The sequence below is a fragment of the Emydura macquarii genome, unplaced genomic scaffold (genome assembly GCF_026122565.2).
Source record: "Emydura macquarii macquarii isolate MOO-44397 ecotype Brisbane River unplaced genomic scaffold, CSIRO-AGI_Emac_v2 contig_1876, whole genome shotgun sequence".
Lineage (NCBI taxonomy): Eukaryota > Metazoa > Chordata > Testudines > Chelidae > Emydura > Emydura macquarii.
In genome coordinates, this window is record NW_027132013.1 from 9,786,234 (window position 1) to 9,809,122 (window position 22,889).

A 22,889-nucleotide genomic window follows, 5' to 3' on the forward strand; every position below is an offset into this window, starting at 1 on the left:
AAGCCTGGATGTGTATCTGCAGTGCACTAGTTTGCTGCACGCTAACTTGCCATGTGGACTTCGGTACAGCGCACTAAAAGTTCTGTAGTGCTTTTTGTACTCCCATTTCAACTACAAAACTTTTAGTGCACATGTAGTAGGGTGTGCATAGCAAGCTAATGAACTCCATGTCCACACCCAGCACTAACTTTGAGTAGATAAGCGGTAAGCTATAGGTTCTGGACTTGAGTGAATTCTGAGTAAATCCCAGGACACTCAAGGCACTATGAGAACAAACATTTGGAATGTAATGTCACAGCAGTAAGGACATTTGTAGTTAAAGGATTATGTCTATCCTACATCTCCAGCATTTGAGCAACCCTTCAGTTTTCTCAGTTAGCAGCACTCTTGTGCCTATCTGTTTGGAAAAGATTGACTGCCAGGAAAGCTGGATGAAGTGCAAAAGGACTGTAGGAAAATGAGCAGGAACTGCAGAACTGGGTATTTCACATCCCAAACTCCATGCAAACTATATTGCAGGAAGCATAATCAAATGTCATGTAGTCCTTCGTGCACACATTATTTTAGCCATCTTCTTTCAGAGATGGAGTTCTCCTTTAATACTAGTCAACAAGATGCCTTGCAACTAAATTCTGACAATGTTCTGCTTTGGTCAGCTGGGAAACCCTCTGCTCTTTCACAGCAATGAACTTTTGTTCATTTTTGTGCTCCATAGGGAACCATCAGATCTGTCGGCTTGGCAACCAGCAGCACAGCTTACACTGCCAGTGGGACCTTCCTGTTCGCTATCACCGTGGGGACATTTTTGAAAATGTGGAATATGTTCAGGTTTGTCTACTGTGAATTAGCACCACTACTGCTGTTCACTCAGGAGCAACACAAGTTACTCCCTCCCCTTATTAGCAAATAGTTCATTTTCCTTAAGGCTGACATAAGATTTTCATAATTGTTACTCCCAACAATTCCTTTTAAAAGGTCAAAATATAACTTTAGGAACTGTATAGTCCTCCTGCTAACGGAGTTAAGGGCACATTCTGCTAGTGTAATTTTCCTGTGTCCCTTATGCTAATAGTGGGAGAACTGGAAATAACTCAGATTCTGGCAGTCCAATGCATGTTATCATTCAAAGATGTTATTTTGTTACATAGGGAGGAGGCAAAATAAGGGCTTTTCTCAACCATCTTTTTGGAAAGAATGTTTTAGAGTGTCTTGTGAAACCCCAACATTGCCATGGAGTCTCTATTACTGCTTTTTTCCTCTGTAGAGAATACCCTCTTTCATCAGATGATTTGAGGAGGAGTGTAGTTGTCTGATATGAATATGCTATATTTCATATAGCTGGAGGTATGCCTCTAGAAATGTGAAGCATCCATTTCCAAATGTAGTTTTCTTGAAGGACAGAGCAAATGTACGTAAGAGCCAAATGCCTTTAAGGAATAATTTCTCCCATTGGATCCACAAATGGTACTTCCCATGGAATAATGCACCCCACTATGATAGCTGAAAAAGTGTTTAATATAAATAATCATTGGTTTCTACTTCATATGTTTTTTAAAATATTTAAAATGGATAGAAATACTTCCCTCTTTCTTGATGTTTTCAGACAGTTCTTGATGAATTATCATTCTAAAAACTTCTGTAATATAGTGAAATTTAAAGGGGAGGTACTCAGCATTACAGTTAATAATATTTTATATTGCTAAGAGGGTGAGTGGGAATGTGAGTTCTGCCCTTCTAACAGTGAATCACAATACTAATGGAGGTGCTGCTGTTCTAGATGCCTAAAATACCAGCTAGCGTGCTTTGGGTTTGATAGTGCCTGGAGAAAGGTTAAAACTGTCTGCAAAAGTAGCTGTCATATTTGTAAGAAGTTTTGCAAAGCCTGGTATTAATAGGAAGGTTTTTGCAATATTTCTTAAAAACCAATAGTATTTATAGCTTTGATCTGCATTTTCTCCTAACATGTTTGCAACCCAAATATTGTAATGCTGTGCTTGTGCAAGAGCACTAGAAAGTGAAAATGACTCATAAACTGACCAAACTAGTTTTGCTGCCAAAGCTAAGGAAATAATTGCAAGAAGTAAACAGCCTGCATGAGTGATGAAAACAAATCAAACTTACAAAATTCAGTGTTAGTATTTCCTTACAAGGTAGTGAACTACTATCTAAAATATAGTGGTGATGTCCCTATCATTTTCTTCCTTTATCAACAGTTTGGAGAAGACTCCTCAAGATCCAGTATGACATCTGTGAATTTGGATCTCCATGCAAACCAAAGCAATCTCAGCCACTCCTTGCAGTCTTCTCCTGTTGCCCGTTCTATTGTTTCACTGTGGGGCCTGGAATCTGATGCCTACAGGGTAAGCAAACAGGATGAGCTTGCTCTTTTATACAAGGCAGTCGTGAAAGATTGTGTTCTCCTTTACTAAAGGTTTATTCTAAAGCAGCAGTGCCCAACCACTCATGTGTAGCAGGTCTTATGTGCCTGGTACTCCTGAGTTCTTCTTCATTGTCTCAGATAAGTTGCTCTGCTGAACGCTAGTGCACTGCTATTTCTGCCTGTCTCCCACTCATTTTTGTGAACTCTATCACATAATGTGGATTTGGGTTGTTCTCGTGACTGCAAAATTGGGGCATAGAGCCCAAACTTCTGTTCATGATAGAGCAGCACAATTCACTAAAAATGAAAAGCACTGTGCTGCTACAACCAAAGTTTTGGCTTCATAAACTGGACAATTGCCAGAAAAGGCAGGAAACCACAGTCTTAATGGTTTTTTCTCTTCTGTTATCCTAGTGTATTCCTGAGACCTTCTTATCAGCTAGTTGATGTAAAGGTTAACAAGATTGATGAATTATTTCTCAACTGTTTAAGGAATTTTTTTTCTTTGCAATTAGGATAAACAGCATATTCTTTGGCCTAAACGATCAGACTGTGTAAAATCCTTCCCAACAATCCCAAACTCAGAGGAACTGCCAACCTATTTCCTGCCTCCAGAAAATAGGGGATTCAGGTAAGTGTTTATTAATCATGAAGTGAATTTCCCCTTGTATTGTTTAATCTGGTTATAATGATGTACCCACATTATGAGAGCCCAGGGTTCACTGGCAAACTAGTGTACTATTCTTTTAAAGGAGCTGACTTCCCCTCTGTGATTGATGAAGATGGTATGTTCATCTGGCTGATCAATAGCAGTCAGCATTTGTGTTCTTTGAAGGCCCACCCTCTTCCCACTCCACAAGAGGAGTCACAGGCATCCAATGCTCTGTCCACAGTACAGCTATAACCAAGTCAGGAGACCAATTCCAAGATGTTTATCTCCTGACCTGGATGTAAGATGGTTTAAAATGCAGTATGGACAGAACAAATCATGTGCCACTCAACTGTCTCCTGTGTTTTCATCCCAGCAATTTGAAACATGAGCTCATATCTTCTTGGTTCTTTTCACTGCCAGAGTCCATTCAATTCTGAGTAGCCCAGGAGAGACCCATGTGCATGGAGAGGCCCAGCTGCCAGATTGTTCCTCTATTACTGACACCCATAACAATGAAACGCTCTACATGTTGGTTAAAGAACTAGGTGGTCATCTGGAGCTGAAATTTAAAATGCCGGATGATCATGCAAGACAAGTAAGATGCACTGTTTTCATAAATTTTTCATTCTTAATGTCTACATTTTAGTGCCTTAGAGCTAAGGTCTTCAAGATAGGACACATTCTGGTAACAGAAATGTGGACCTGATCTTGCAAAGTGGTGCTCAGTATTTCTGTTGGCTTTCCCTTGCTGGGAAGTGAAAGCTCATAATACCTTGTATGATAAGATCCTGTGATGTGGCCTCTTTAAACATCTATCAAAAGTGTATGAAACAAAAAGATTACAGTTAATCTAGAAAGTACTCTTTTCTTCTAAAACCTCTGAAGATCACATGAAAGCTGTTCATTGGCTTTACTGCCTCCTTGTTGGCATGGGAGAGATTTCAGCTTCTATCAGATCCAGTAACTTTTGTCTGTTTTCTTTCTCTTTACTGCTCACTGTCCCTTGGTTGTTTTAGTGGATCTTTAGACTCTCCACACCAACAGCGCATCTGTATGCAGTCAGACTTTTCAATTTCAGTATAAAGAAGGGGCTTAGGAAACTTCAGGGACATGAGACTTGAGCAACCCAGACAACTATATCCTGTAAAAACTGTGTTTGAGACATCACTTTAAAATCTTCCATCCTATTTTTTTTTGTTTGTTTAAATATTTTTCATGTTGTTCAGATCTTGCATTCTCGTATCAACAATCAAACTACTACAGAGGAGCAAATAGGAACATTCATCTATCATGCTATAAAGAAGGTGAGTCAAGAATAGTAGTTTGAAGTAAATTTGAGAATTCTTACTTACCTATGAATGTCATAACTAGGCTCATGGTGTTCAGTGACACAAGTTACAAATTGCTTTGTCTGGTGAGTATAGCAGAGCTGAAATTTGTAACTTCTTTCAATCTAGGTTCCACAAAGAAGCATCCCTTTCACTCAGCTTATTCAGTGGACCCTATTATAGTTTCCTTTCTACGTAAGAACACTGGTGGAACGAAGGCCCATTCCTGTCAAAACTGGAAAGATACTGTGCAAGGGAATTTAACGCCATTCCCTGAACCAAACAATAACAAACACCCCTGGAACTAACATGTTGACCAACCAATAGACATTGCTTTGCTTATGTTCTATTCCTTTCCCCCACCCTTTGTAGACTGTTAGCTCTTGGGGGCAGAGACTGTCATAAGTGTTTGACACTTAGCATGATACTGGATCATGAGTAGGGCCTTTGAGTGCTACCACAATACAGATAATAACAGTAAATGTCAGGATTTCAAGTTAACTGTGTGTGCGCGTACCATGTTTTCAAAGTCTAAATACAATGCATGGAGTGTTTGTGCATCTTTTCATTGCCCATAATAAAAAGAAGAATAGATCTAAGAGTGGTATTCATATTCTTGTGCACACAACAACCCTTTGCAGGTCTAAAGTCTGAGTTTGAAGTGGCCATCCCAGTGCATAGGTTTTTTCAGTAATGTTCAGTTATTTCATGGCTCAAAATAATATTTCATGCTTTAAAAACTTCTCCAGTAAATAACTTCCTAACCAGTTAGATCTTTTCATAAGCAGACTGTTGTCATGCTTATGTGCACAAATGGCAGAGGACAAGAAGGCATTTTCAGAGCAGGAGCACAGCAGTTAGCATTATGGGCTCCCTGGGGAAAGACTAAATCTGTCTGCAAACAGTTTTGAACTTTTAAATTAATGACAGCATTATGTTGAAAAATAGCATTAAAGCCTTGGCAATACCTTTCTAAAGCAGTGTCATTGCTAACTTTTGCACAGCATATACCTATTCATTATTACTATAGCACCTAGAAGCCCTAGTTTTGGACCAAGTCCCCATTTGTATTAGGTGCTGTACAAAGAGAACAAAGACAGTTCCTTCCCCAAAGAACTTGCAACTGAAGTATGTAATATTTGGATGCATACAGAAAGACTAACGGGGGGATTACAAGGAAAAAGTGAGACCATATTGGTTAGAATGATAGGCTGCATGTCGCTTGTTCCTGTCAGTGTGAAGAGAGAGGAAAGGAAGTGTGCACAGCACCCTGCAACTGTTCCATTGAAAATGGTTTTATTTAAATTAGGGTGTTTTGCTGATTTTTTTACTAATTGCAAAGAAATCTGTAGTAAATCTAAAAATCACTGTTTCTCATACCATGTGCTGGGAGGAGGAACCAGAATTTACAACTAGAAATACAAAAAGTTACCCTTCTCCAAATAAATCCATGAAGTACAAAAGTCTTTCTGGAATCATGAAAGTTCTAGACAACAATAGATATTACTACAATTATGTCTAGTACTAAAACCAATACCCCAGATCCCCTGCATATAGACTATTGCATTTAGCATTATATTTATTTACTTTTCAGTAGTAGGGCCTAAGAATGCTCCCTTGACAGATCTGCATGCATGTGTGGCATTATTCAGTGAGTGCTCTCATCAATAAGACTTACTCATGCAAGTAACATTACACATGTGTAAGTTGTTGCAAGATTGAAGCATTAGATTTGTCCTACTATTACAGATTACCCGAAAAACATTGGGAAAGGGGTTTGATAGCATATTAAAATATTCATTATATTCTGTAATGTAAATTAAACCTTGTAATATAGAGATGTTAATTCAAAAATACTGAAGAAATACCATTATCTACAAAATTTATGGTTATAAGAAACACCTAAATTTGCTATAACTGAAAGAGAGAGTATTTGTTTTACATATTTTGTTATGCATTTGGTACAACTGTATATTGTTTCATTGTTCCTTCACTAAAGAATGAATTCGTTAAAAGGCCAGTTAGGAATAATTATTTTAGAAATCTGTTTGATTGTACATTTTATCCCTCTGCCCCACTATGTTTGCTACTTTAAGTTGAGTATTTTGGGTCAGTGACTATCTTACTATATTGTATGTTTAGACAATTGCCTAGCACGTTGTGGGCACTACCCAAAATACAAATGAATAGATAATTATTTAAAATAAGAAAATGTGGTTTTAAAACCTCAAATTGATACAGGGTACTTGAGTGAGAGAGAGAATCTGGAACTATGTTCAACTACTTTTTTAAAACTGACTAGTTCTCAAATTGATGGTATCCTTTTATGTGCATCTTTGGCAATGTGGCTCTTAGGTCCTAGAATGGGAAAGGTCTAAGCATCATTTATTCCTGTGGCTGGCCAGCATTGTCATATATGTATGCATTTAAGGACTGGAAATCATTCCGGGCAATCATGTGATTCAAGGGTGTTAGCTGAATGCTGTTTCTGAGCAACAGATGCTACTCAATTAACATTTGTTCACCTATCCTGCACTTGTGAAGTTCAAATGGTAAGCTAGCTAACCTCAGCCAAAACAGAGGATAGAATAAACTGTGTCCAGTTAATAAAGTGATCCAGTGAGTTGCTTATGTTGGAGAGAGTTTATGGTAAACGATTGGATTTTCCTGAAATGTTGACTTTTTTTTTTTTTTAAAGCCAAGGGATCCTATATGGCTCATGCTTAATGAAGCTGGACTCTATTGGCGTGCAGTTGGAAATAGTACCTTTGCTGTCACGTGCTTGCAAAAAGCAATGGACTTAGCCCCACAAGAGCATCAGGATATCCCTCTAGTCAATCTAGCTAACCTTTTAATTCATTATGGTCTTCATCTGGATGCCAGCAGGCTCCTGTTAAAAGCTGTGGCCATCAATAATTCTGAGGTAAGGTTTGCTTTTGTATTTATTCAGTAATGAAAAACAAAGCTCTTTTCCTGGAACATCACTTCATTAATTCCCAACCCCAAGTTTTGTTCTCCCTGTGTATATAATTCTTTAGGCAAGTCATTTGGAATGTGTTTAAGTTCCTTCTTCATGTTTGATGAGATCAGGAAGTTAGTGCTTGATAGCATTGGATACTTAGAATGTAAGTGTCTGGAAGAATAAGTGACTTTAAATATGGATGACAAATTAGGTTGTTTCTAGACACCAGAATTCCAACTTACTGGCTCTGTTGTTGGATTCAAATCCTGGCATCGAGAATCTTCATTTTAGGTAATAGATACTGACTCTGGTACCTAAAACGGAGATTCTTGATGCTATGTTAACATTTAATCCTTGTGCATTGGAGGAAAGAGAAACCGCTATATAAAATGTTTAGATCACGTTGGGTCAGAGGTAGACTATCCCTGAAGAGTTGCTCTTACCCATCAGTTTTACTGACTGGTTGGGCAGGGAGTGTGGTCTTATCACTAAAGCATAGTACTGGGATTCAGGAGATCAAAGTACTGTCCTAGCCCTGCCTCTGACTCATCATGTAACCGTATGCAAGTTATTTATCTTCTGTGGCTCAATTTTCCCATCTGTAAAATGGGGCTAATCTGTCCCTATTTCATAGTGCTGTTGTGAGACTTATTTCATTCATGTTTTTTAAATGCTTTGAAGATTTCCAATGGAAGATGCAAGAGAAATGAATAGTATATTACTGTACCTCTCCTTTAGAAACTGATGGATGCATAATTAGATTCGGAACTCTACAGGTATGGCAAGCTGAAGAGTAAATCTACAGCGCTCCAGCATGCTAGGCATTAACTGCATGGACTCAGGTACTGTGCACCAGAAGTTTCCTACTGCGCATTCAAACAGAAGTACATCAGTGCACACTAGAAAGCTTTTAGTGAACAGCAGGGTCCATGGACACAGTGCACGGCCCTACACACCAGCTTGTCACACAGTGTTTGTGTAGCCTTGCCCTCAATATTAGTTATCACTTAGCTGCGCAGAAGGGTTAATTTAGAATATGCTGCCTCCCACATAATGGGTAGGTAGATATAAAGATAACTTGCCTTTCAGAAATGTGGGGAGACGGTGCAAAACTGGATTACTGATACACTAGCCATTACTGGGAACCCTTTTTCTTTGGGGTTCTGTAAGTACTTGGCAAGAATTGTCTTCTCTGCGTTTTATGTTTAACAGTGAATTCTACATTAAAAGAATTCAAAGTGAATTCCAGTTGTCAGAACAAGGCCATTGCATTGTCAAAGAAAATGCTACTGATCAAAAGGTGTTCCAGGAAAAGTAGTGTGCAATGATAGTCTCTTGGCTATCTAGATATCCCTTTATAACACACTCCCATCTCTGGTGCCTGGATGATTCCTTTGTTTTCTTTTAGTCTTATGCATTTTACATTAATTTCTTTGCACTTTTTTAATGCCACTTATGACATCTTGTGGGAAGACTATTGCAAAAGTTGGCTTTATTTTTGCAAATGTTTTGATTAACTCTACTTAGTAACTATAGATATGTGTGGTACGAAGCTTTGGTATAGCTCTAAATTTTGTAGAGTAAATACTTTGTAGCCTGTAAATGATTTGAAGAAAACTTTCTCAGAGAAAAGATGGACATTCACTTCTCTCTCAATATAATTAGGACATGTTTACAACTTTCCTGCTTGTAATAGGAGATGTATACAACTACTGGATTGGCCAGAAAAAGTAGTAAGTCTTAAACAAAAAGGGGAAAAAACCCTAAGTGAAATGAGTTGGTCCCACTCCAATTCCCAGGGGACAAGAGTCCAAATCACAACCCGTTTTTCCCCCCCACCATCATATTGAGGTTTGGGTTTGAGGCACTTTGGCAGTAATGTATGTGGGACACTTGCATTGCTTCTGCACATGCTGTGCCTCTTATTTGGACAAACAGAGGACTTGAGTCTGCTGGATTGTCAGCGCCGCTCCCACCCCCCCCCCCCCCCCCGGACTGAACTCACTTTAAGTGGAGAGGGGCAAAAAAATAGATTGAAGAATTTTTAATACGAGAGCTAGCACAATTTTTGCCACAGTTTGAAAAGGAACCTAACTAGTTTAGATTGCTGATAAGTGTGTGGAAAAAGGAGGATCACAAGGAATGAATGATGAAATAACTGAATTAGTAAATTGAGGGGACACACCAATTGGTTTCTAAATATCATTGGTGTACTGACAGGATTTTCTTCCAATAACTTTGGCAAAATTCTAAAGCAGTACAAGACTAAGAGTATTGCTATCAAATTTGAATGTGCAGTGCTACAGCGGGGTCAGTTAACTTATCAAAAAGCCTGACAGTGACAACAATACTAACCAGACTGTGGATGCATTAAAGTTGGTATTTAAGTGGGATTCTCTGGTGTGTAAGGGAAAGACAACATGAACAAGAAGGTACGATTTAAGACTAGGGCAGGATGATTTTGGATTTTTATGAATGAATGAAGGTGCAGTGAATTACTAAAGGCACCCAAGAAGAATGAAATGAAGATCCCAAACACATGATGGGAATTCCTAAGAAGAAGAATCCATAAACTGGCCGACTAAGGTTGGCTGAAGCATCAGACTGAACTCAAATTTGAACTCTATGGACATGAATTAGTATCTTGTGACTTAATTGCATCATCAGATTGTTAAAAACACACACCCTTCTGAAGCATGGTTTTAATACTAGGAGCAAAATTTCTGAAAGCTGTGACTAGTCTTAAAATTTCCATGACAATGAGTATTGTTTATTGGAGGAAATTGGCAGCTCTGTTGCATAACCATGGTCATTAAGCTGGCCATAGGGTTAAATGCAGCACTTAATTTCTCTACATAAACCATAAAGATGCTTTTGAGAATAAAATATAATGCTTAATTGTGTGCCAGGTCTTAAACCATTGAATCCTCTTTAAAATGCAATCTGATTGGAAAAGTGCTTAGCGCATGTCAGTTAGTCCTGAAGAATTATTTTGTCTCTGATACAAGGACATAACTTGGACTAGCCAAAAGCCATGATTAAATGTCATTTTACTACTACAGAGAACTGAACAATGTGCTGAAAGACCCAAATCCCGAATTAGTGTGAAATTGGAGGTCTGAGTAATCATTCTTCTCTAGAAAAACAATTTAAGCTTGGATTGGCAAAAGATTAATCGGTGCATCCTTCCCATATTAGATCTCCCTGGTGGCACCAGGTAGCTAAAGTTATGTGGTACCTTTGCTTTAGATTTTTTGGCACTTTTCTAAAAACACCCCTAAAACGTTTTACTCCATGTTCTTTGCTGCCATATTCAGAATGGGTTGCAAATAAGTATTTTATGTTACACTTGTGGGTATAGCACAGATGTGCTTAGGTTTCAGGCTATTAAAATGATATACAGACTAGTATATCTAACTAGTTAATTTTAAAGCCAATAATTTAGGTTGATTATTCTGCATTCTAGGAATGAGCAGTCCCTTTAAAAAAAAACCTTTATCCCTAAGCTCCTTTTAGCTGATTTGTGGGGTGGAGGACAGCGGACATGGTCCATTGCAAAAGTTAACCTTCAGCTTTGAACTCTGAACACATTTGTTGTGCTGATACAAGTTTGCTTTTCTCTTTATAGCCCCTGACTTTCTTGAGCCTAGGAAATGCCTATCTGGCTCTGAAAAATATCAGCAGTGCCTTGGAGGCCTTCAGGCATGCGCTGGATTTGACTACCAAGTGTCAGGAGTGTGAGAGCAGCCTGAAGTTGATTCGCTGTCTGCAGTTTTGTCCTTTTGTGTACAACATCACCTCTTCTGTATGCAGTGGTAAGCAGCTGCTGAAAAATGGCCAAAAAGTGACATAGCCTTACAGCAGAGTACACTAACTACTGGAGTTCAAGACCACTGTATTCTTTCCCAAGGATCATCCTATTTCCCTCTGTTTACACTCCACTCTGCTAGCAAGGACCAGCAGTGAGGCGCATCTCCTCTGGGAGAGAGGATAGTACTCCATTCAGAGCTAATTCTGGGCTACATCTTAAATTACTAGAGGGGCTGCCTTTCAATGCGGAGCACATGCTGCCTTCACAGCAACCTAACCTCTTGTTTTTTAAGTAATGAGGGTTTAATCCATGTCTCTCCATGTCATTGCACAACTGCAACTGGTAGGTTACTCTTAGCCCCCTTATATGCCCATTTAAGTTCTTCAGACAAGTATTGTGAGCTCTCTTAAAGTTGTAGGTTCTGGTGAGGAATATTGTCTATTATAGTTTATTTTTTAATCCAGTACTTCCAATGCCTGAATAATATATTTTAAGTTATATTTACTTTTTAGAAATGCCTCCATATCCACTCACACTATATGATCATGTCTTTGTTCATGCAGGACATACAGTAAGTGCTCCTGGATTTCTAGGGATTTTTTGTTTTTGTTTTAAATTTCATAGTGAGATGGTGGTTTAAAAAGACAAGTTCTTTTAAAGATATCTCTGGAAAGATGTGATGCTTTGTTGCTGTTAATGGCTATTCACAAGAACAACCTTGTGGAGAAGGTTCGTTCAGTTTCACTGGGCCTCTCACTGAATATTTCAGATGTCTTTTCTGTACTTGCTAATGGTTCATTTGCTGCTCACCAGCTATCATGAATACCATTTATAAATGTTTTTGGCAGTCCCTTTTCTCTGAAACCATCACCAAGGGATACTACTGCATGATTTTACCCAGTATTTAAATGAAAGCCTCATATGGTGAGAAAAATGTTTGATTTTAATATTACTGGTACCTTCCCCTAAGGATTTCCTGAGTTACTGAAAATGCATAGGAACAAATCACTTCTCTGATTTAGCATCTGAAATTGAACACTATATATGAAGAAATATGTTGGCTGCTGATGGCATGTGAATGCCACACAACACAGGTGATCTTCCAAGACTATGCCAGCAGAGTAATAATCTTTTCTGATGCATTACACATTTTTATTTCATGATTAAGAGCATATTTGGAGTGCAAAAAGTAAAACCTCTTCGTTTGGCTTTTATAAATCTATTTTAGTAGGTGGTATTAGTGCTCAAGTGTTAGTCCTCTCATTGACCTCCATTCCCAAACCCTCTTTCCTGAAGCTGGCTTGGACAGCTCTTAACTCTGGGCTACCATCCCTAAAGTCTGTTAAAGAAATCATTCCCATAATGGTGTGTCAATTTGAAATGTTTTCCCTTGCAGTTTTCCCAACCAGTGTGGAACTTTTCTGTATGGCTTATAAAAAATCTTCCTTTGTCTTTTTAAAATGATTTTAGTGGGTTTTCTTCAACTGAATCCCCAGAACCTTGCTGGTCTGAAACCTGAATAATAGTCCATTCTATTTTGAAATGGAAACAGAGAGAGAACGCCTTTTAAAATTCTCCATTTAATGTGACTGAGAGTCTCATGTACAGTGACTGTCTGAACCCTCCTGTACTTCTACAAGGGATTTTCAGTCTTGCATTTCCTTTTATGTGCCCCTTCTTAATGTTATCACTGCCACATTTGAAAGTGTAGTTCAATAACTGTTTAAGCATTGCTGCTGTAAGTATGGTTTCCCTACTCAGGGCTTTTATTTTCTCTTCATGTTATAACACTGGGTTGTAGACCACTGTAGGAGGATTACATGGTTCTCCTGAGGGAGGGCTGGGAGGTGCTTGTGAAAACTATGCAAGCAGTATGGCTTTTGTTAATGTGGGTGTGGATTAACAGAGCAGGTATGTTAACTGTTTAGGTCTCTTTAAGGAAGCCTATAAGACCTACAATTAAAAGGGAAGCTGAACATTTAACAAGTAGATTAATGTCTTCATTAATGCTAGAAATCAAAGTTTTTGAGTGTCTTGCCATATATTTGTACTGTTCCACTTTTCTTTGCCTCTTTGTTTCGTGCTCTGTATTATAGACGGTAGAGATGGGAAAGATCAACTCGGTTATCTTATGGATTACCTACAAATGCAGGACAATTAGAAGTATGAAATTGACACATGGTGTAAATGTCTGTTTCATTAAAATGTTTAAAATAAACTTGTCAGTATATTCAACCTTGATATTGATGAGTTTTCTGGTTTAAAACATGGGTTTTAACCAAAATCTAAAGTCTTAAGAATGCAAAAATGGAGAAGCGGACTCATTTGTCTCACTTTTAGAGAGGGAGGAGAAAAACATTTCCAGGACATATGAGAATGGTTTGGGTATTTTTATTCATTGCAAACTTAGGTTAAATCTACTCTACAAGCTGGGGTAGGATTCCCAGATTATGTACTCATACTCATGTTAGCTTGGTGAGAGCTAGCATGATTATAAATAGAAGAGTAGCCTTAATGGTACAGGCAGCCTCCATGCGGAGTGCATACACCTGGTTTGTACTTATCACTGCTAAGCTGTGTTGTTGCTCCCCATGCTACTGTGGCTACACTATTTAGAACTCACACTAGCTCTCACTGGGCTTGCACAAGTATGTGTACAAAAACTGGACATCACACCCATATATCATGATGCAGTTGTAGCCTCAGGAAAATAACCAATGTATATCGTAAAGTGAGGGCCAAGAATTCAGAATTGTCTGAGACCATATTAAGCGCGCACATACTGAGACTGCACAGACAAAGTGGGGTTTACATACAGATACGTACATATGAGCACATGTATTCAAGTGCTACCTCTTGTCACTTCCAGGTAGGTGTATGCACACTGCTTGCACAGTTGCCGGAAGGTTTTTCTCCTAGTGGTATCCATAGGATCAGCTCTGGTGCCCCCTGGACTCGTGCCCTCCTGGGGCTGTATATAGGGCCCTGCCAATCTTGTCTCGTCAGTTCCTTCTTACCGCCTGTAACGGTCGCTGGAACAGTACTCTTCTCTTGCTCTGCAAGTTCTTCCCCAGTGGACTTTTTCTTACGTACCTGTAAATGGTTAAGCTTTAACGTTAGTAATAATAGTTCATAGATTAGTTAGTCGTTAGGATCCTGCTTATTGGGGGTCTTTTCCCCTCTCCCTGTCCCCGGGACTGAGGCATGCCTCAATGCCCTAGCTTTAAGCCATGCAGGGCCTGTAAGAAGCCTATGCCAAACGATCCGCATTAACATGTCTAAAGTGCCTAGGGGAAACCATCAGAGGGATTGCTGCAAGATTTATAGGTTTCTGCCCCAGAACCCAAAAGGAAAAGCCAGAGACGAAAGTTTATCTGAATGGAGGTAGCTCTTCAGCCCCCTCGGAGCAAAATCCACTGGAGCTGAGATCCAGCCCTTTGGCTTTGGTGCGGAACACACCGGCGTCAGTAAGGGATACAGTGCCCAGGAAGGACTATATGCATAGAGATGCTTGGCACCGGCATGGATCACCGGCACCAAGGGACTTTACACATGGAAACACACAGCACCACTCTTAATCCCCGATCCCGCGTAAAAAGACAGGTGAGGCTCACCGGTGCTGAAAATATCTGGGCGTAAAGGCTTGAGTGGAGTGTGACCCACATGGGGCCACTCCAGTCCTGGACACTCAGGCATAGCACAGTCAACTTGGGCCCTGCTGTGAGGGGTCAGAGTCCGGTGCCCTTGGACTCCTCGCCCAAGGAGAGCTCTGCGGAGGAGTTGCAAGTCCCCTCCATGCTGGTGACCTTTTGAGACTGCAAGAGAGTGCAGAGGGCACGGCACTGACACCCCCTCCTACGCGGGATCAAGACCAGGACCTCAGACCACCAGGTTCATAGAAGCTGGTGCTGTCTAGGGCTAAACCATCCATGATGCCACAGTCACCCTTCTCGCAGCACCACTCCCTGGCAGTGTCTGGCACCACCCTGTTTGCCTAGAGGCAAGCAGTACACCTCTGACTCCAAGGCAGAGTCGTACAGCTCAAGAAGGAGCCGGCACCATTCGGGCAAGTGAGGTGGCAGAGCCCCCTCCATGTTTCAGCTTTCACAATGGCAGATGCCAGCCCAGTGGCCATTCTGGACCCCAGGAGTATTCCACCAGGTGCAGGGGGTCACACTCGGAATGATCGCTCTCCCTTGTTTCTGAGAACAGAACCAAGCCAACTCGTGGGAAAATACTAAGTGGCATCGGATGTGGCACCGAATCCAGGCCCAAAGCCAGTGTCATGCCCAGCAGTGAGAAGGACTTGGATCTTGGCACCAAGGACAAGGAACCGGTGCCGAAGGGCAAAAACAGGGCACAGTTCCCATCAGTTTCTTCTCCTGGCTACAAGCCATGGGGTTTCATTCATGAAGTCCAACAAACTATGAAGACCTCCCCCTTGAGTGACCCAGCTCTGTTCTCTGAACAGACAGATTCTAAACTCCACAGCCTTAAGGACTGTCAGGCTACCTTGAAGCTCCTGGGCCTCCATGCTCCATCAGCCCAAAAGAGGCATTTCAAACCTCAATCCCTGCCTTGGTTTTATCAACATCAGCCTAGGCAGGACTATAATCCAAAGAGGGGCAGGAATTACAGGAGGAGGCTTCCTCAGCCTTCAGTCAAGGACCCGGACTTGCGACATAATTGCCTGGTCCTAAACAAAACTTTTGAGGGTGTAACAGTAACAGACTCGAATTCACCACCCCTTTTATTTTCAGCCCGCCTATCTCATTTCCGCCATGTGTGGGCCCAGCTCATGTCAGACTGCTGGGTGCTAAGCATGGTGACACTGGGTTACTCACTCCAATTTTCTTCCCTTCCTCCTACCCAAACCCCACCCTTTCCATCCCTCCTCAGGGACCCCTCTCACAAGCAACTTCTACTACAAGAAGGTCAAACTCTCCTAAGAATAGGAGCAGTGGGGGAGGTTCCTCTGAAGCTAATGGGCAGGGGATTTTATTCCCGATTATTTCCTAATCCCAAAGGCAGGCTCGGCCTATCCTCGACCTCTAAAACCTTATCAAATTCATGAAGAAGCTGAGATTCTGCCTGGGCTCATTGGCATCCATTATACCCTTTCTGGATCCAGGGGATTGGTATGCCATTCTTGATTTGAAAGACACTTACTTCCCCGTGGCCATCTTCCTAAGTCACAGGAGGTTCTTCTAATTCGTAGTCAATCGGACCCACTACCAGTTCATGGTCCTAACTTTAGGCCTATCTGCAGCCCTTCACACATTCACCAAGTGCATGACGGTAGTCATCACATTCCTGCAGAAGCGGAAGGTACAAGTCTATCCTTGACAACTGGCTCATCAAGGAACGCACCAGGGCACAGGTGGAGGCACATGTGAACCTGATACAGTCAACGTTTGACAGTCTGGGGCACTTGGTCAATGAGCAGAAGTAGACTCACATGCCCACTAAGGATAGAATTCATCAGGGTGGTGGTAGAATCTGTTCAGGTCAGGGCATTCCTCTCCGAATCGTGTTTCCTGTCCTTATGTGGCATCATAGAGGACTTAAAGTGCTACCCTACCACCATGGCTTAAAATGTTCCCCAACGGCTTCAGGCAATGATGGCATGCATATGTGTAGTTCAGCATGCGAGATTACACCTTCAGGTGTGGCTAGCCTCAGTGCACCATCCAACTCAGGCCACATAGACAGAGTATTCTCAATTCCCCACCCCAACCCCCACCCTCGGTGATCAAGACCCTAGAGTGGTGTCTCAATCTGCACAGGGTATGTCCAGGAGTACCTTTCTCTGCACCACACCCTTCATTGTGCCTAGTGACAGATGCCTCAGCAATGGGCTGGGGAGCTCAGGGCCCAAGCTCTTTGGTCTAACGAAGAACTCTTACTCCACATCAATGTGAAGAAACTGAGAGCAGTACGCCTGGTCTGTCAGGCCTTCCAAGCCCATCTAGAAGGCAAGTGTGTATGTCATGACAGACAATACAATGGCGATGTTTTATATAAACAGACAGGGTAGAGCATGCTCCTCTCCCCTGTGCCAGGAAGCCTTCAGACTGTGGGACTTTTGCGTTACTTGATCGATGCATCTGAAGGTATCCTACTTTCCTAGAGTTCAGAACAAATTGGTGGACAGTCTCAGCAGATCCTTTTTCATTCACGAGTGGTCTGTTCCCTTGAATTTGGTGAGCAACATCTTCCAGCAGTGAGTGGTTCCCCACATAGACTTGTTCTCAATGAAGCTCAACAGGATGTTCCTGCAGTTCTGCTCCTTCCAGAATCACAGCCCGGGATCAATCATAGATGCTTTTCTCATCCTATAGATGGGTCCGCTTTTTTATGGAATCCCACCTACACCGCTCATTCACAAGGTTCTGCTGAAGAAGAGGAAGAAAGGATTCTCCGTGATTCTGATAAACTCAACCTGGTCACATCAACACTGGTACACCACGCTTCTCAACCACTCAGAGGAATACCCAGTCACTCTGCCTCTAATTCCGGATCCACCAGGACCATGGCAATCTTCGGCACCTCAACTGTGAGTCTCTTCACCTTACAGTGTGGAAGCTCCATGGCTGAAATCCTCTGGCATTAGCGTGTCAGAACTAGTTAGGGAGGTCCTCTTTGGCAGCAGAACACTTTCCATGAGAGTCACTTACCTAGCTAAGTGGAAGAGATTTTTGATTTGAGTAGCTTAGAAGGGCATCCCACCTATGCTGTCTTCAATACCCTCTATATTGGATTATTAGTTACATCTGAAGCAACAGGGTCTGTCGGTCTCATCCATTAAGGTCCATCTGGCTGCCATCTTGGCTTTCCACCTAGAGGCTGCTGGACATTGTCTTCGCTAACCCCATGGTCGGGCATTTCCTTAAGGGCCTAAACAGGCTATATGTTCATGTATGTCAGCTGATTTCCCCAATGAGACCTTAGCTTCATGCTATCATAGCTGATGGTATAGCCATTTGAACCCCTAGCAACATGCTTTGTTTCTCTATCTATCCTGGAAGATAGCTTTTCTGGTGGCCATAACTTCTGCCGGAAGGATGTCTGAACTCAAGGCTCTTGTGTCAGAGCCTTCTTGCACAAATTTCTTCAAGGACAAGGTTCAACTTTGCCCTCACCCAGTCTTCCTTTCCAAGGTGTTTTCCCTGTTCCGTACATACTAGAACATATTCCTCCAGGTCTTCTATGTAAAACCACACACCAAGAATCGGGAGCACAAGCTGCATTCTGTGGATGTCAGGTGGGCTTTGACCTTCTATATCGAGAGGACAAGGCCATTCAGAAAAACAACGTGCTCTTCATAGCAGTAGCAGATAGGATGAAAGTTCTTCCTGTTTGTTAAAGAAATTCTTCTTGGATCACATCATGTATCCGGATGTGTTACAACTTGCCAAGAGTGTCTGCCCCTGCACTGATGGCTCATTCTACAAGGGCACAGGTGTCTTCGGTGACATTTCTGGCCCAAGTCCCTATCCAGGGCATTTGCAGAGCAGCAACGTGGTCATCTATTCACCCCTTCGCTGCACACTATGCTATTACACAGTATGCCAGAGACGGTGCTGCCTTTGGCAGAGCTGTACTAGGCTTTGAACTCAGACCCCTCCTCCAGTGGACCAGCTTGGAAGTCACCTACTTGGAATCGACATGAGCAAGTACTTGAAGAAGAAAAGTTACTAATCTTCTGTAACTGTTCTTCGAGATGTGTTGCTCGTGTCCATTCCAAGACCTGCCCACCTAGCCCTTTGTCGGAGTCAGCCAACAAGAAGGAACTGAAGAGGCCGGGGGTTGGCAGGGTCCTATATATGGCGTCAGGAGGCTGTGACTCCAGGGGGCACCAGAGCCAACCCTACTAGGGGAAAAACCTTGTGGTGACGATGCATGTGGCGTGCACGCATCTACTTGGAATGGACATGAGCAAAACATCTCAAAGAACAAGTTATAGAAGGTTAGTAACTGTTTTTAGTAGTTAGTTACTATCTCAGGCCTGCACACAAGTGTATGCACAAGTCTGAAGAAATCGCCATTTTTAGTGGTAGAATTTTAATTTAAATCCTAGCTTCTTGATGAGACAGGTTTATTGTGAGGTTTAATTAAGAACATAATTAGTGTGCGACAGGCATATATCCAATGATTTAATTGCTGTTCAGTATTACACCATCTTATGAAATACAATGAGCCGTAAACAGTACAACCAAAACGATGAATACTGTATTGAAATGCAGATATATAAAACAACCCAACCCAGTGTTCTATAAATTTGTTTCGTCTTAGGATATTTATGGAAACATTTGAGAAGTACACAAGTAACTTACTGAAAAGTACATGAGTAATTTACTATTAGATGTTCTTGCTGCTGCTACTGCTGGCTCCACAGTAAATTGAAACATGCTCTTAGTGATAAGATGCAGACTGTGTACTTTTATGCTATTTATTGAATCATACAGTTTAGAAAGGGGAGAGACCATGCAGCACATTGTCAATCATACATTTGAGTAATTCAGCAATGGGAATTCTGTTATTTGCCTTGGGGCATTTTTCCACAGCCTAAATGAATTATTGCTAAAAATCATCTCCTGGTGCTCATGATTCCCCTCCCCCCCCCACCCCCTTTTTTTTTCCAACTTTGTCCCATTGCTTCTGTATATATACCCAATCGGTCAACCAACATAGTTCTTTTCACCCTCTCCCTCCTTAATTTTGAATCCCTTCACATATGTTGCCAGATCTTGCAGCATGCATGGGCTATGTTTAGAACTCAGAACATGTGAATTAAACTTTCGTATAATGCATGGCCTTGATAAACATTTGTCTTGCATTCTTTAAAAGAACATTAGCAAAGTTGCCTGTGCTTCAGTTTACAGGCATGTGTGCATGATATGTTATCCCTATTCTTTGTCTGTCTGCTACATTAGTGTGAGCTGAGACAAGTAGCAAGACACACAAGACATTGAATTCTTGTATGCTTTGGTGTTGTGCCTGCTTACAGGAAAGGAGCAAATGGACAGAGGGAGGATTTTGTGAAGCAGCATGGGCTAATGGTGTGCGCATATGATTAGGAAGTATGCATTGCTGAACTGTAGTCATGGCTTACATAGACTGCATCTGGCTTATGTACCTTTTTATTCTGTTTTTGTTTCCATCTGTAAATGAGAGTAACCCATCCTTACCTCTTAATGGTGGTGTGATGCTAGATTAATGTTTGTACAGAACTTTTGAAAGTGTGCTTGGGAGTGCAAAAAACTTAAAAGTAAAACAATGTCATTGTAGGAAATGAGTTTCAGGCAACAGGTAAAAATTAGACTCCTGTTGATTATTAGTCTTTAGGTATTGTCACTATGGCATCTGAGTGCACTTTCCATCATTTAAACCAACAAAAACACTTCACTTATTTCCTTGGAATGGGGGAACACCAGCCAAAGACTAACTGCCAAGGGTCATACCTATACTGGCCCTTAATGGAAGTTGATGTGCAAGCTCAGAAGATATTTAATTACCTGGTGATTGGTCATTCGAAGACTGACAGGTCAAGTATTTCATATACATATTAAAGGACAGGTTGCACAACAGCTGTTTAAAGTAGTCTTAAAAAGTGTGCAAGTAATAGGATCAAAGAGAAGGACATGAAGGAGTTAAAATGCAAACGGGAAACATGGGTCAAATCGGAGTCTCCCAAAAGCTGCTTTCAGAGTTAACCACTCCTGTCAAATTTGTTCTGCTGGTATTGCCAGTGCAGCAAGATGCAGATGTTCTTCTGATAATGAAAGGAACTCTGTCCCACATAACATGGATGTTATTACACATTTTTATTTCCTGAATGCTAGGAGAGGTTTAAAGCTTCATTTTTAACAAGTTTCCTATTTGAAAAGTGTTTAACTGCTTGGAAAAGAGGTTGTCCTTCCACTGCATAGCACCATGATGTGAACACTCAGATATTGCTTGCCATAGCATAGAGTAACATTGAACTGCACAGGAGATTAAAGTTGGGGGGGGATCATTTCCCAGGTGGCTGCTGACAAGTGGCAGCTGCGGCAGTATGGGAGCTTCCCATACCTTAAGCTGCTTTATTGCATATAACACTAAACTATAGGCAGGCGAAACCCCCTTTATTTAAAAAAAAAAAAAAGAAAGTTAGAAAAAAATTATATTGCCTATATGACTGATTGCACCCCTCTTTCAAATTGTTTCCATTAATATGATCTCATGCCCTGTTGTGTTGTCATTTTAAAAAGCATACCTTTTTAAAAAGAAGATTGGGATGAAATCCTAGTAGTATATAGACTGAATAAATTTTCTTTCAGTTTGAAATTATAACTTGTTTTAACACTTTAGATCTTACTGTATCTGTACAGTCTCAAATTGTCTCTGACTTGTACACCAGATGTGGGGGTGCTATTAGATATTTTAGTTCTTGTATCTTTTTATTGATTACAAAGTACCGGTGGTGTCTACTATAAGCAGTTTAGCATACAGGATGTTCACACCATCATGTACTGTGTGCACAATATTTGTATATGTGTGTTTTCCTAAGTAATATGCATTTCATCACATTCTCTTTGTTATGATGTGTATATTTTGCAATTCAGGTTATATATTTAACAGAAGTTGTATACTTTAAGAGGCTGTTTTGGTTTGGTGCCCTCTTGTGGTCTGAATACCCTACACCATATGAAATCAGAAGTTTAAATTCCTTCATCCACCTCCTTTAAAAATAAAGCATGGGGGGAAAAGTATCTGCTCCCTTTTTTAAAAAACTAAATGCATTTCTTCCCTAGCCTTTTCAAATTTTACACACTTGGGATGCTTAGACCAGAAACAAAATGAAACTGGCTTCAAAGGTGAAACTACATGCTTGAGTCTCAACATAACTTTTAGTCAGCCACCATTCAAACATCAGATGACCTTTGGTTGGGTAGATAGGATAAAGAACTGAGATGAAATGATTTGCCTAACTTAACATCACAAGTCAATAGCAGAGTAAAAAATAAGACTCGTGGGTTCAACTCCCAATAGCAGGCTGCAACCACTAGACTGCACTACTAGTTCTGCAGGGTAATATTTCAGCCATACAAACTCTAAACAAAAACAGATTTTCAAATGCTATATGCTTCAAATAAGGCTAGTGTGTTGATTACCTTTGCAACCAATTATGAAACACTTTCTTTTGTTTTATCACCTATGGAAATGTTTCCTGTGACATTAATAAACATGTGCAAGAACCCCTGTCCTTTACTTATCTGGGATTGGACCCTGGGATCATCTGTAGACCATGGTTAGCCTTGCAGTTACAAATTGGAAGTTGCTAAAGGTATCCATTCCACCCTAGTTTCTTGGATATAGTCCATAATATTTGTGCTTATTGTATTGGCATCAACTGAGGTTTACCTTACTCAAACTGCTTTAACTTGCTTTTTCATAAAGACATTCTCAACTTTATCTAGAGGTGTCTCGTTTTGATACCTTTCTAAGGCAAAACCTCAGAATCGAATTTTGTTAGAGTTTTGCTGCAACTAGAAACTCAGACTTTTAGGCCAGAGGGGACAATCATAATCTAGTCTGATCACCTGCACATTACAGGCCACAGACCTTAACCCATCCACTCCTGTAATAGACCCATAACCTCTGACTTAGTTACTGAAGTCCTCAAATCATGACTGAAAGACTTCAAGTTACAGAGAATCCACCATCTATACTAGTTTAAACCTGCAAGTGAAACACACATTGACTTGGGTTAG

At 40.9% G+C, this 22,889-nt stretch overlaps 1 protein-coding gene across 1 annotated transcript in view; it reads left to right on the forward strand.

Moving 5' to 3' along the window:
• The window catches only part of TTC17 (tetratricopeptide repeat domain 17), an 82,469-nt gene that overhangs the window by 22,551 nt on the left and 37,029 nt on the right, over positions 1-22,889 (forward strand). Inside the window, exons 10-16 of the mRNA XM_067557583.1 lie at positions 716-828; positions 2,214-2,360; positions 2,896-3,011; positions 3,453-3,627; positions 4,259-4,336; positions 7,059-7,283; positions 10,951-11,137. Of these exons, the coding sequence (XP_067413684.1) occupies positions 716-828; positions 2,214-2,360; positions 2,896-3,011; positions 3,453-3,627; positions 4,259-4,336; positions 7,059-7,283; positions 10,951-11,137 (1,041 nt within the window). The remainder of the gene's footprint in view (positions 1-715; positions 829-2,213; positions 2,361-2,895; positions 3,012-3,452; positions 3,628-4,258; positions 4,337-7,058; positions 7,284-10,950; positions 11,138-22,889) is intronic.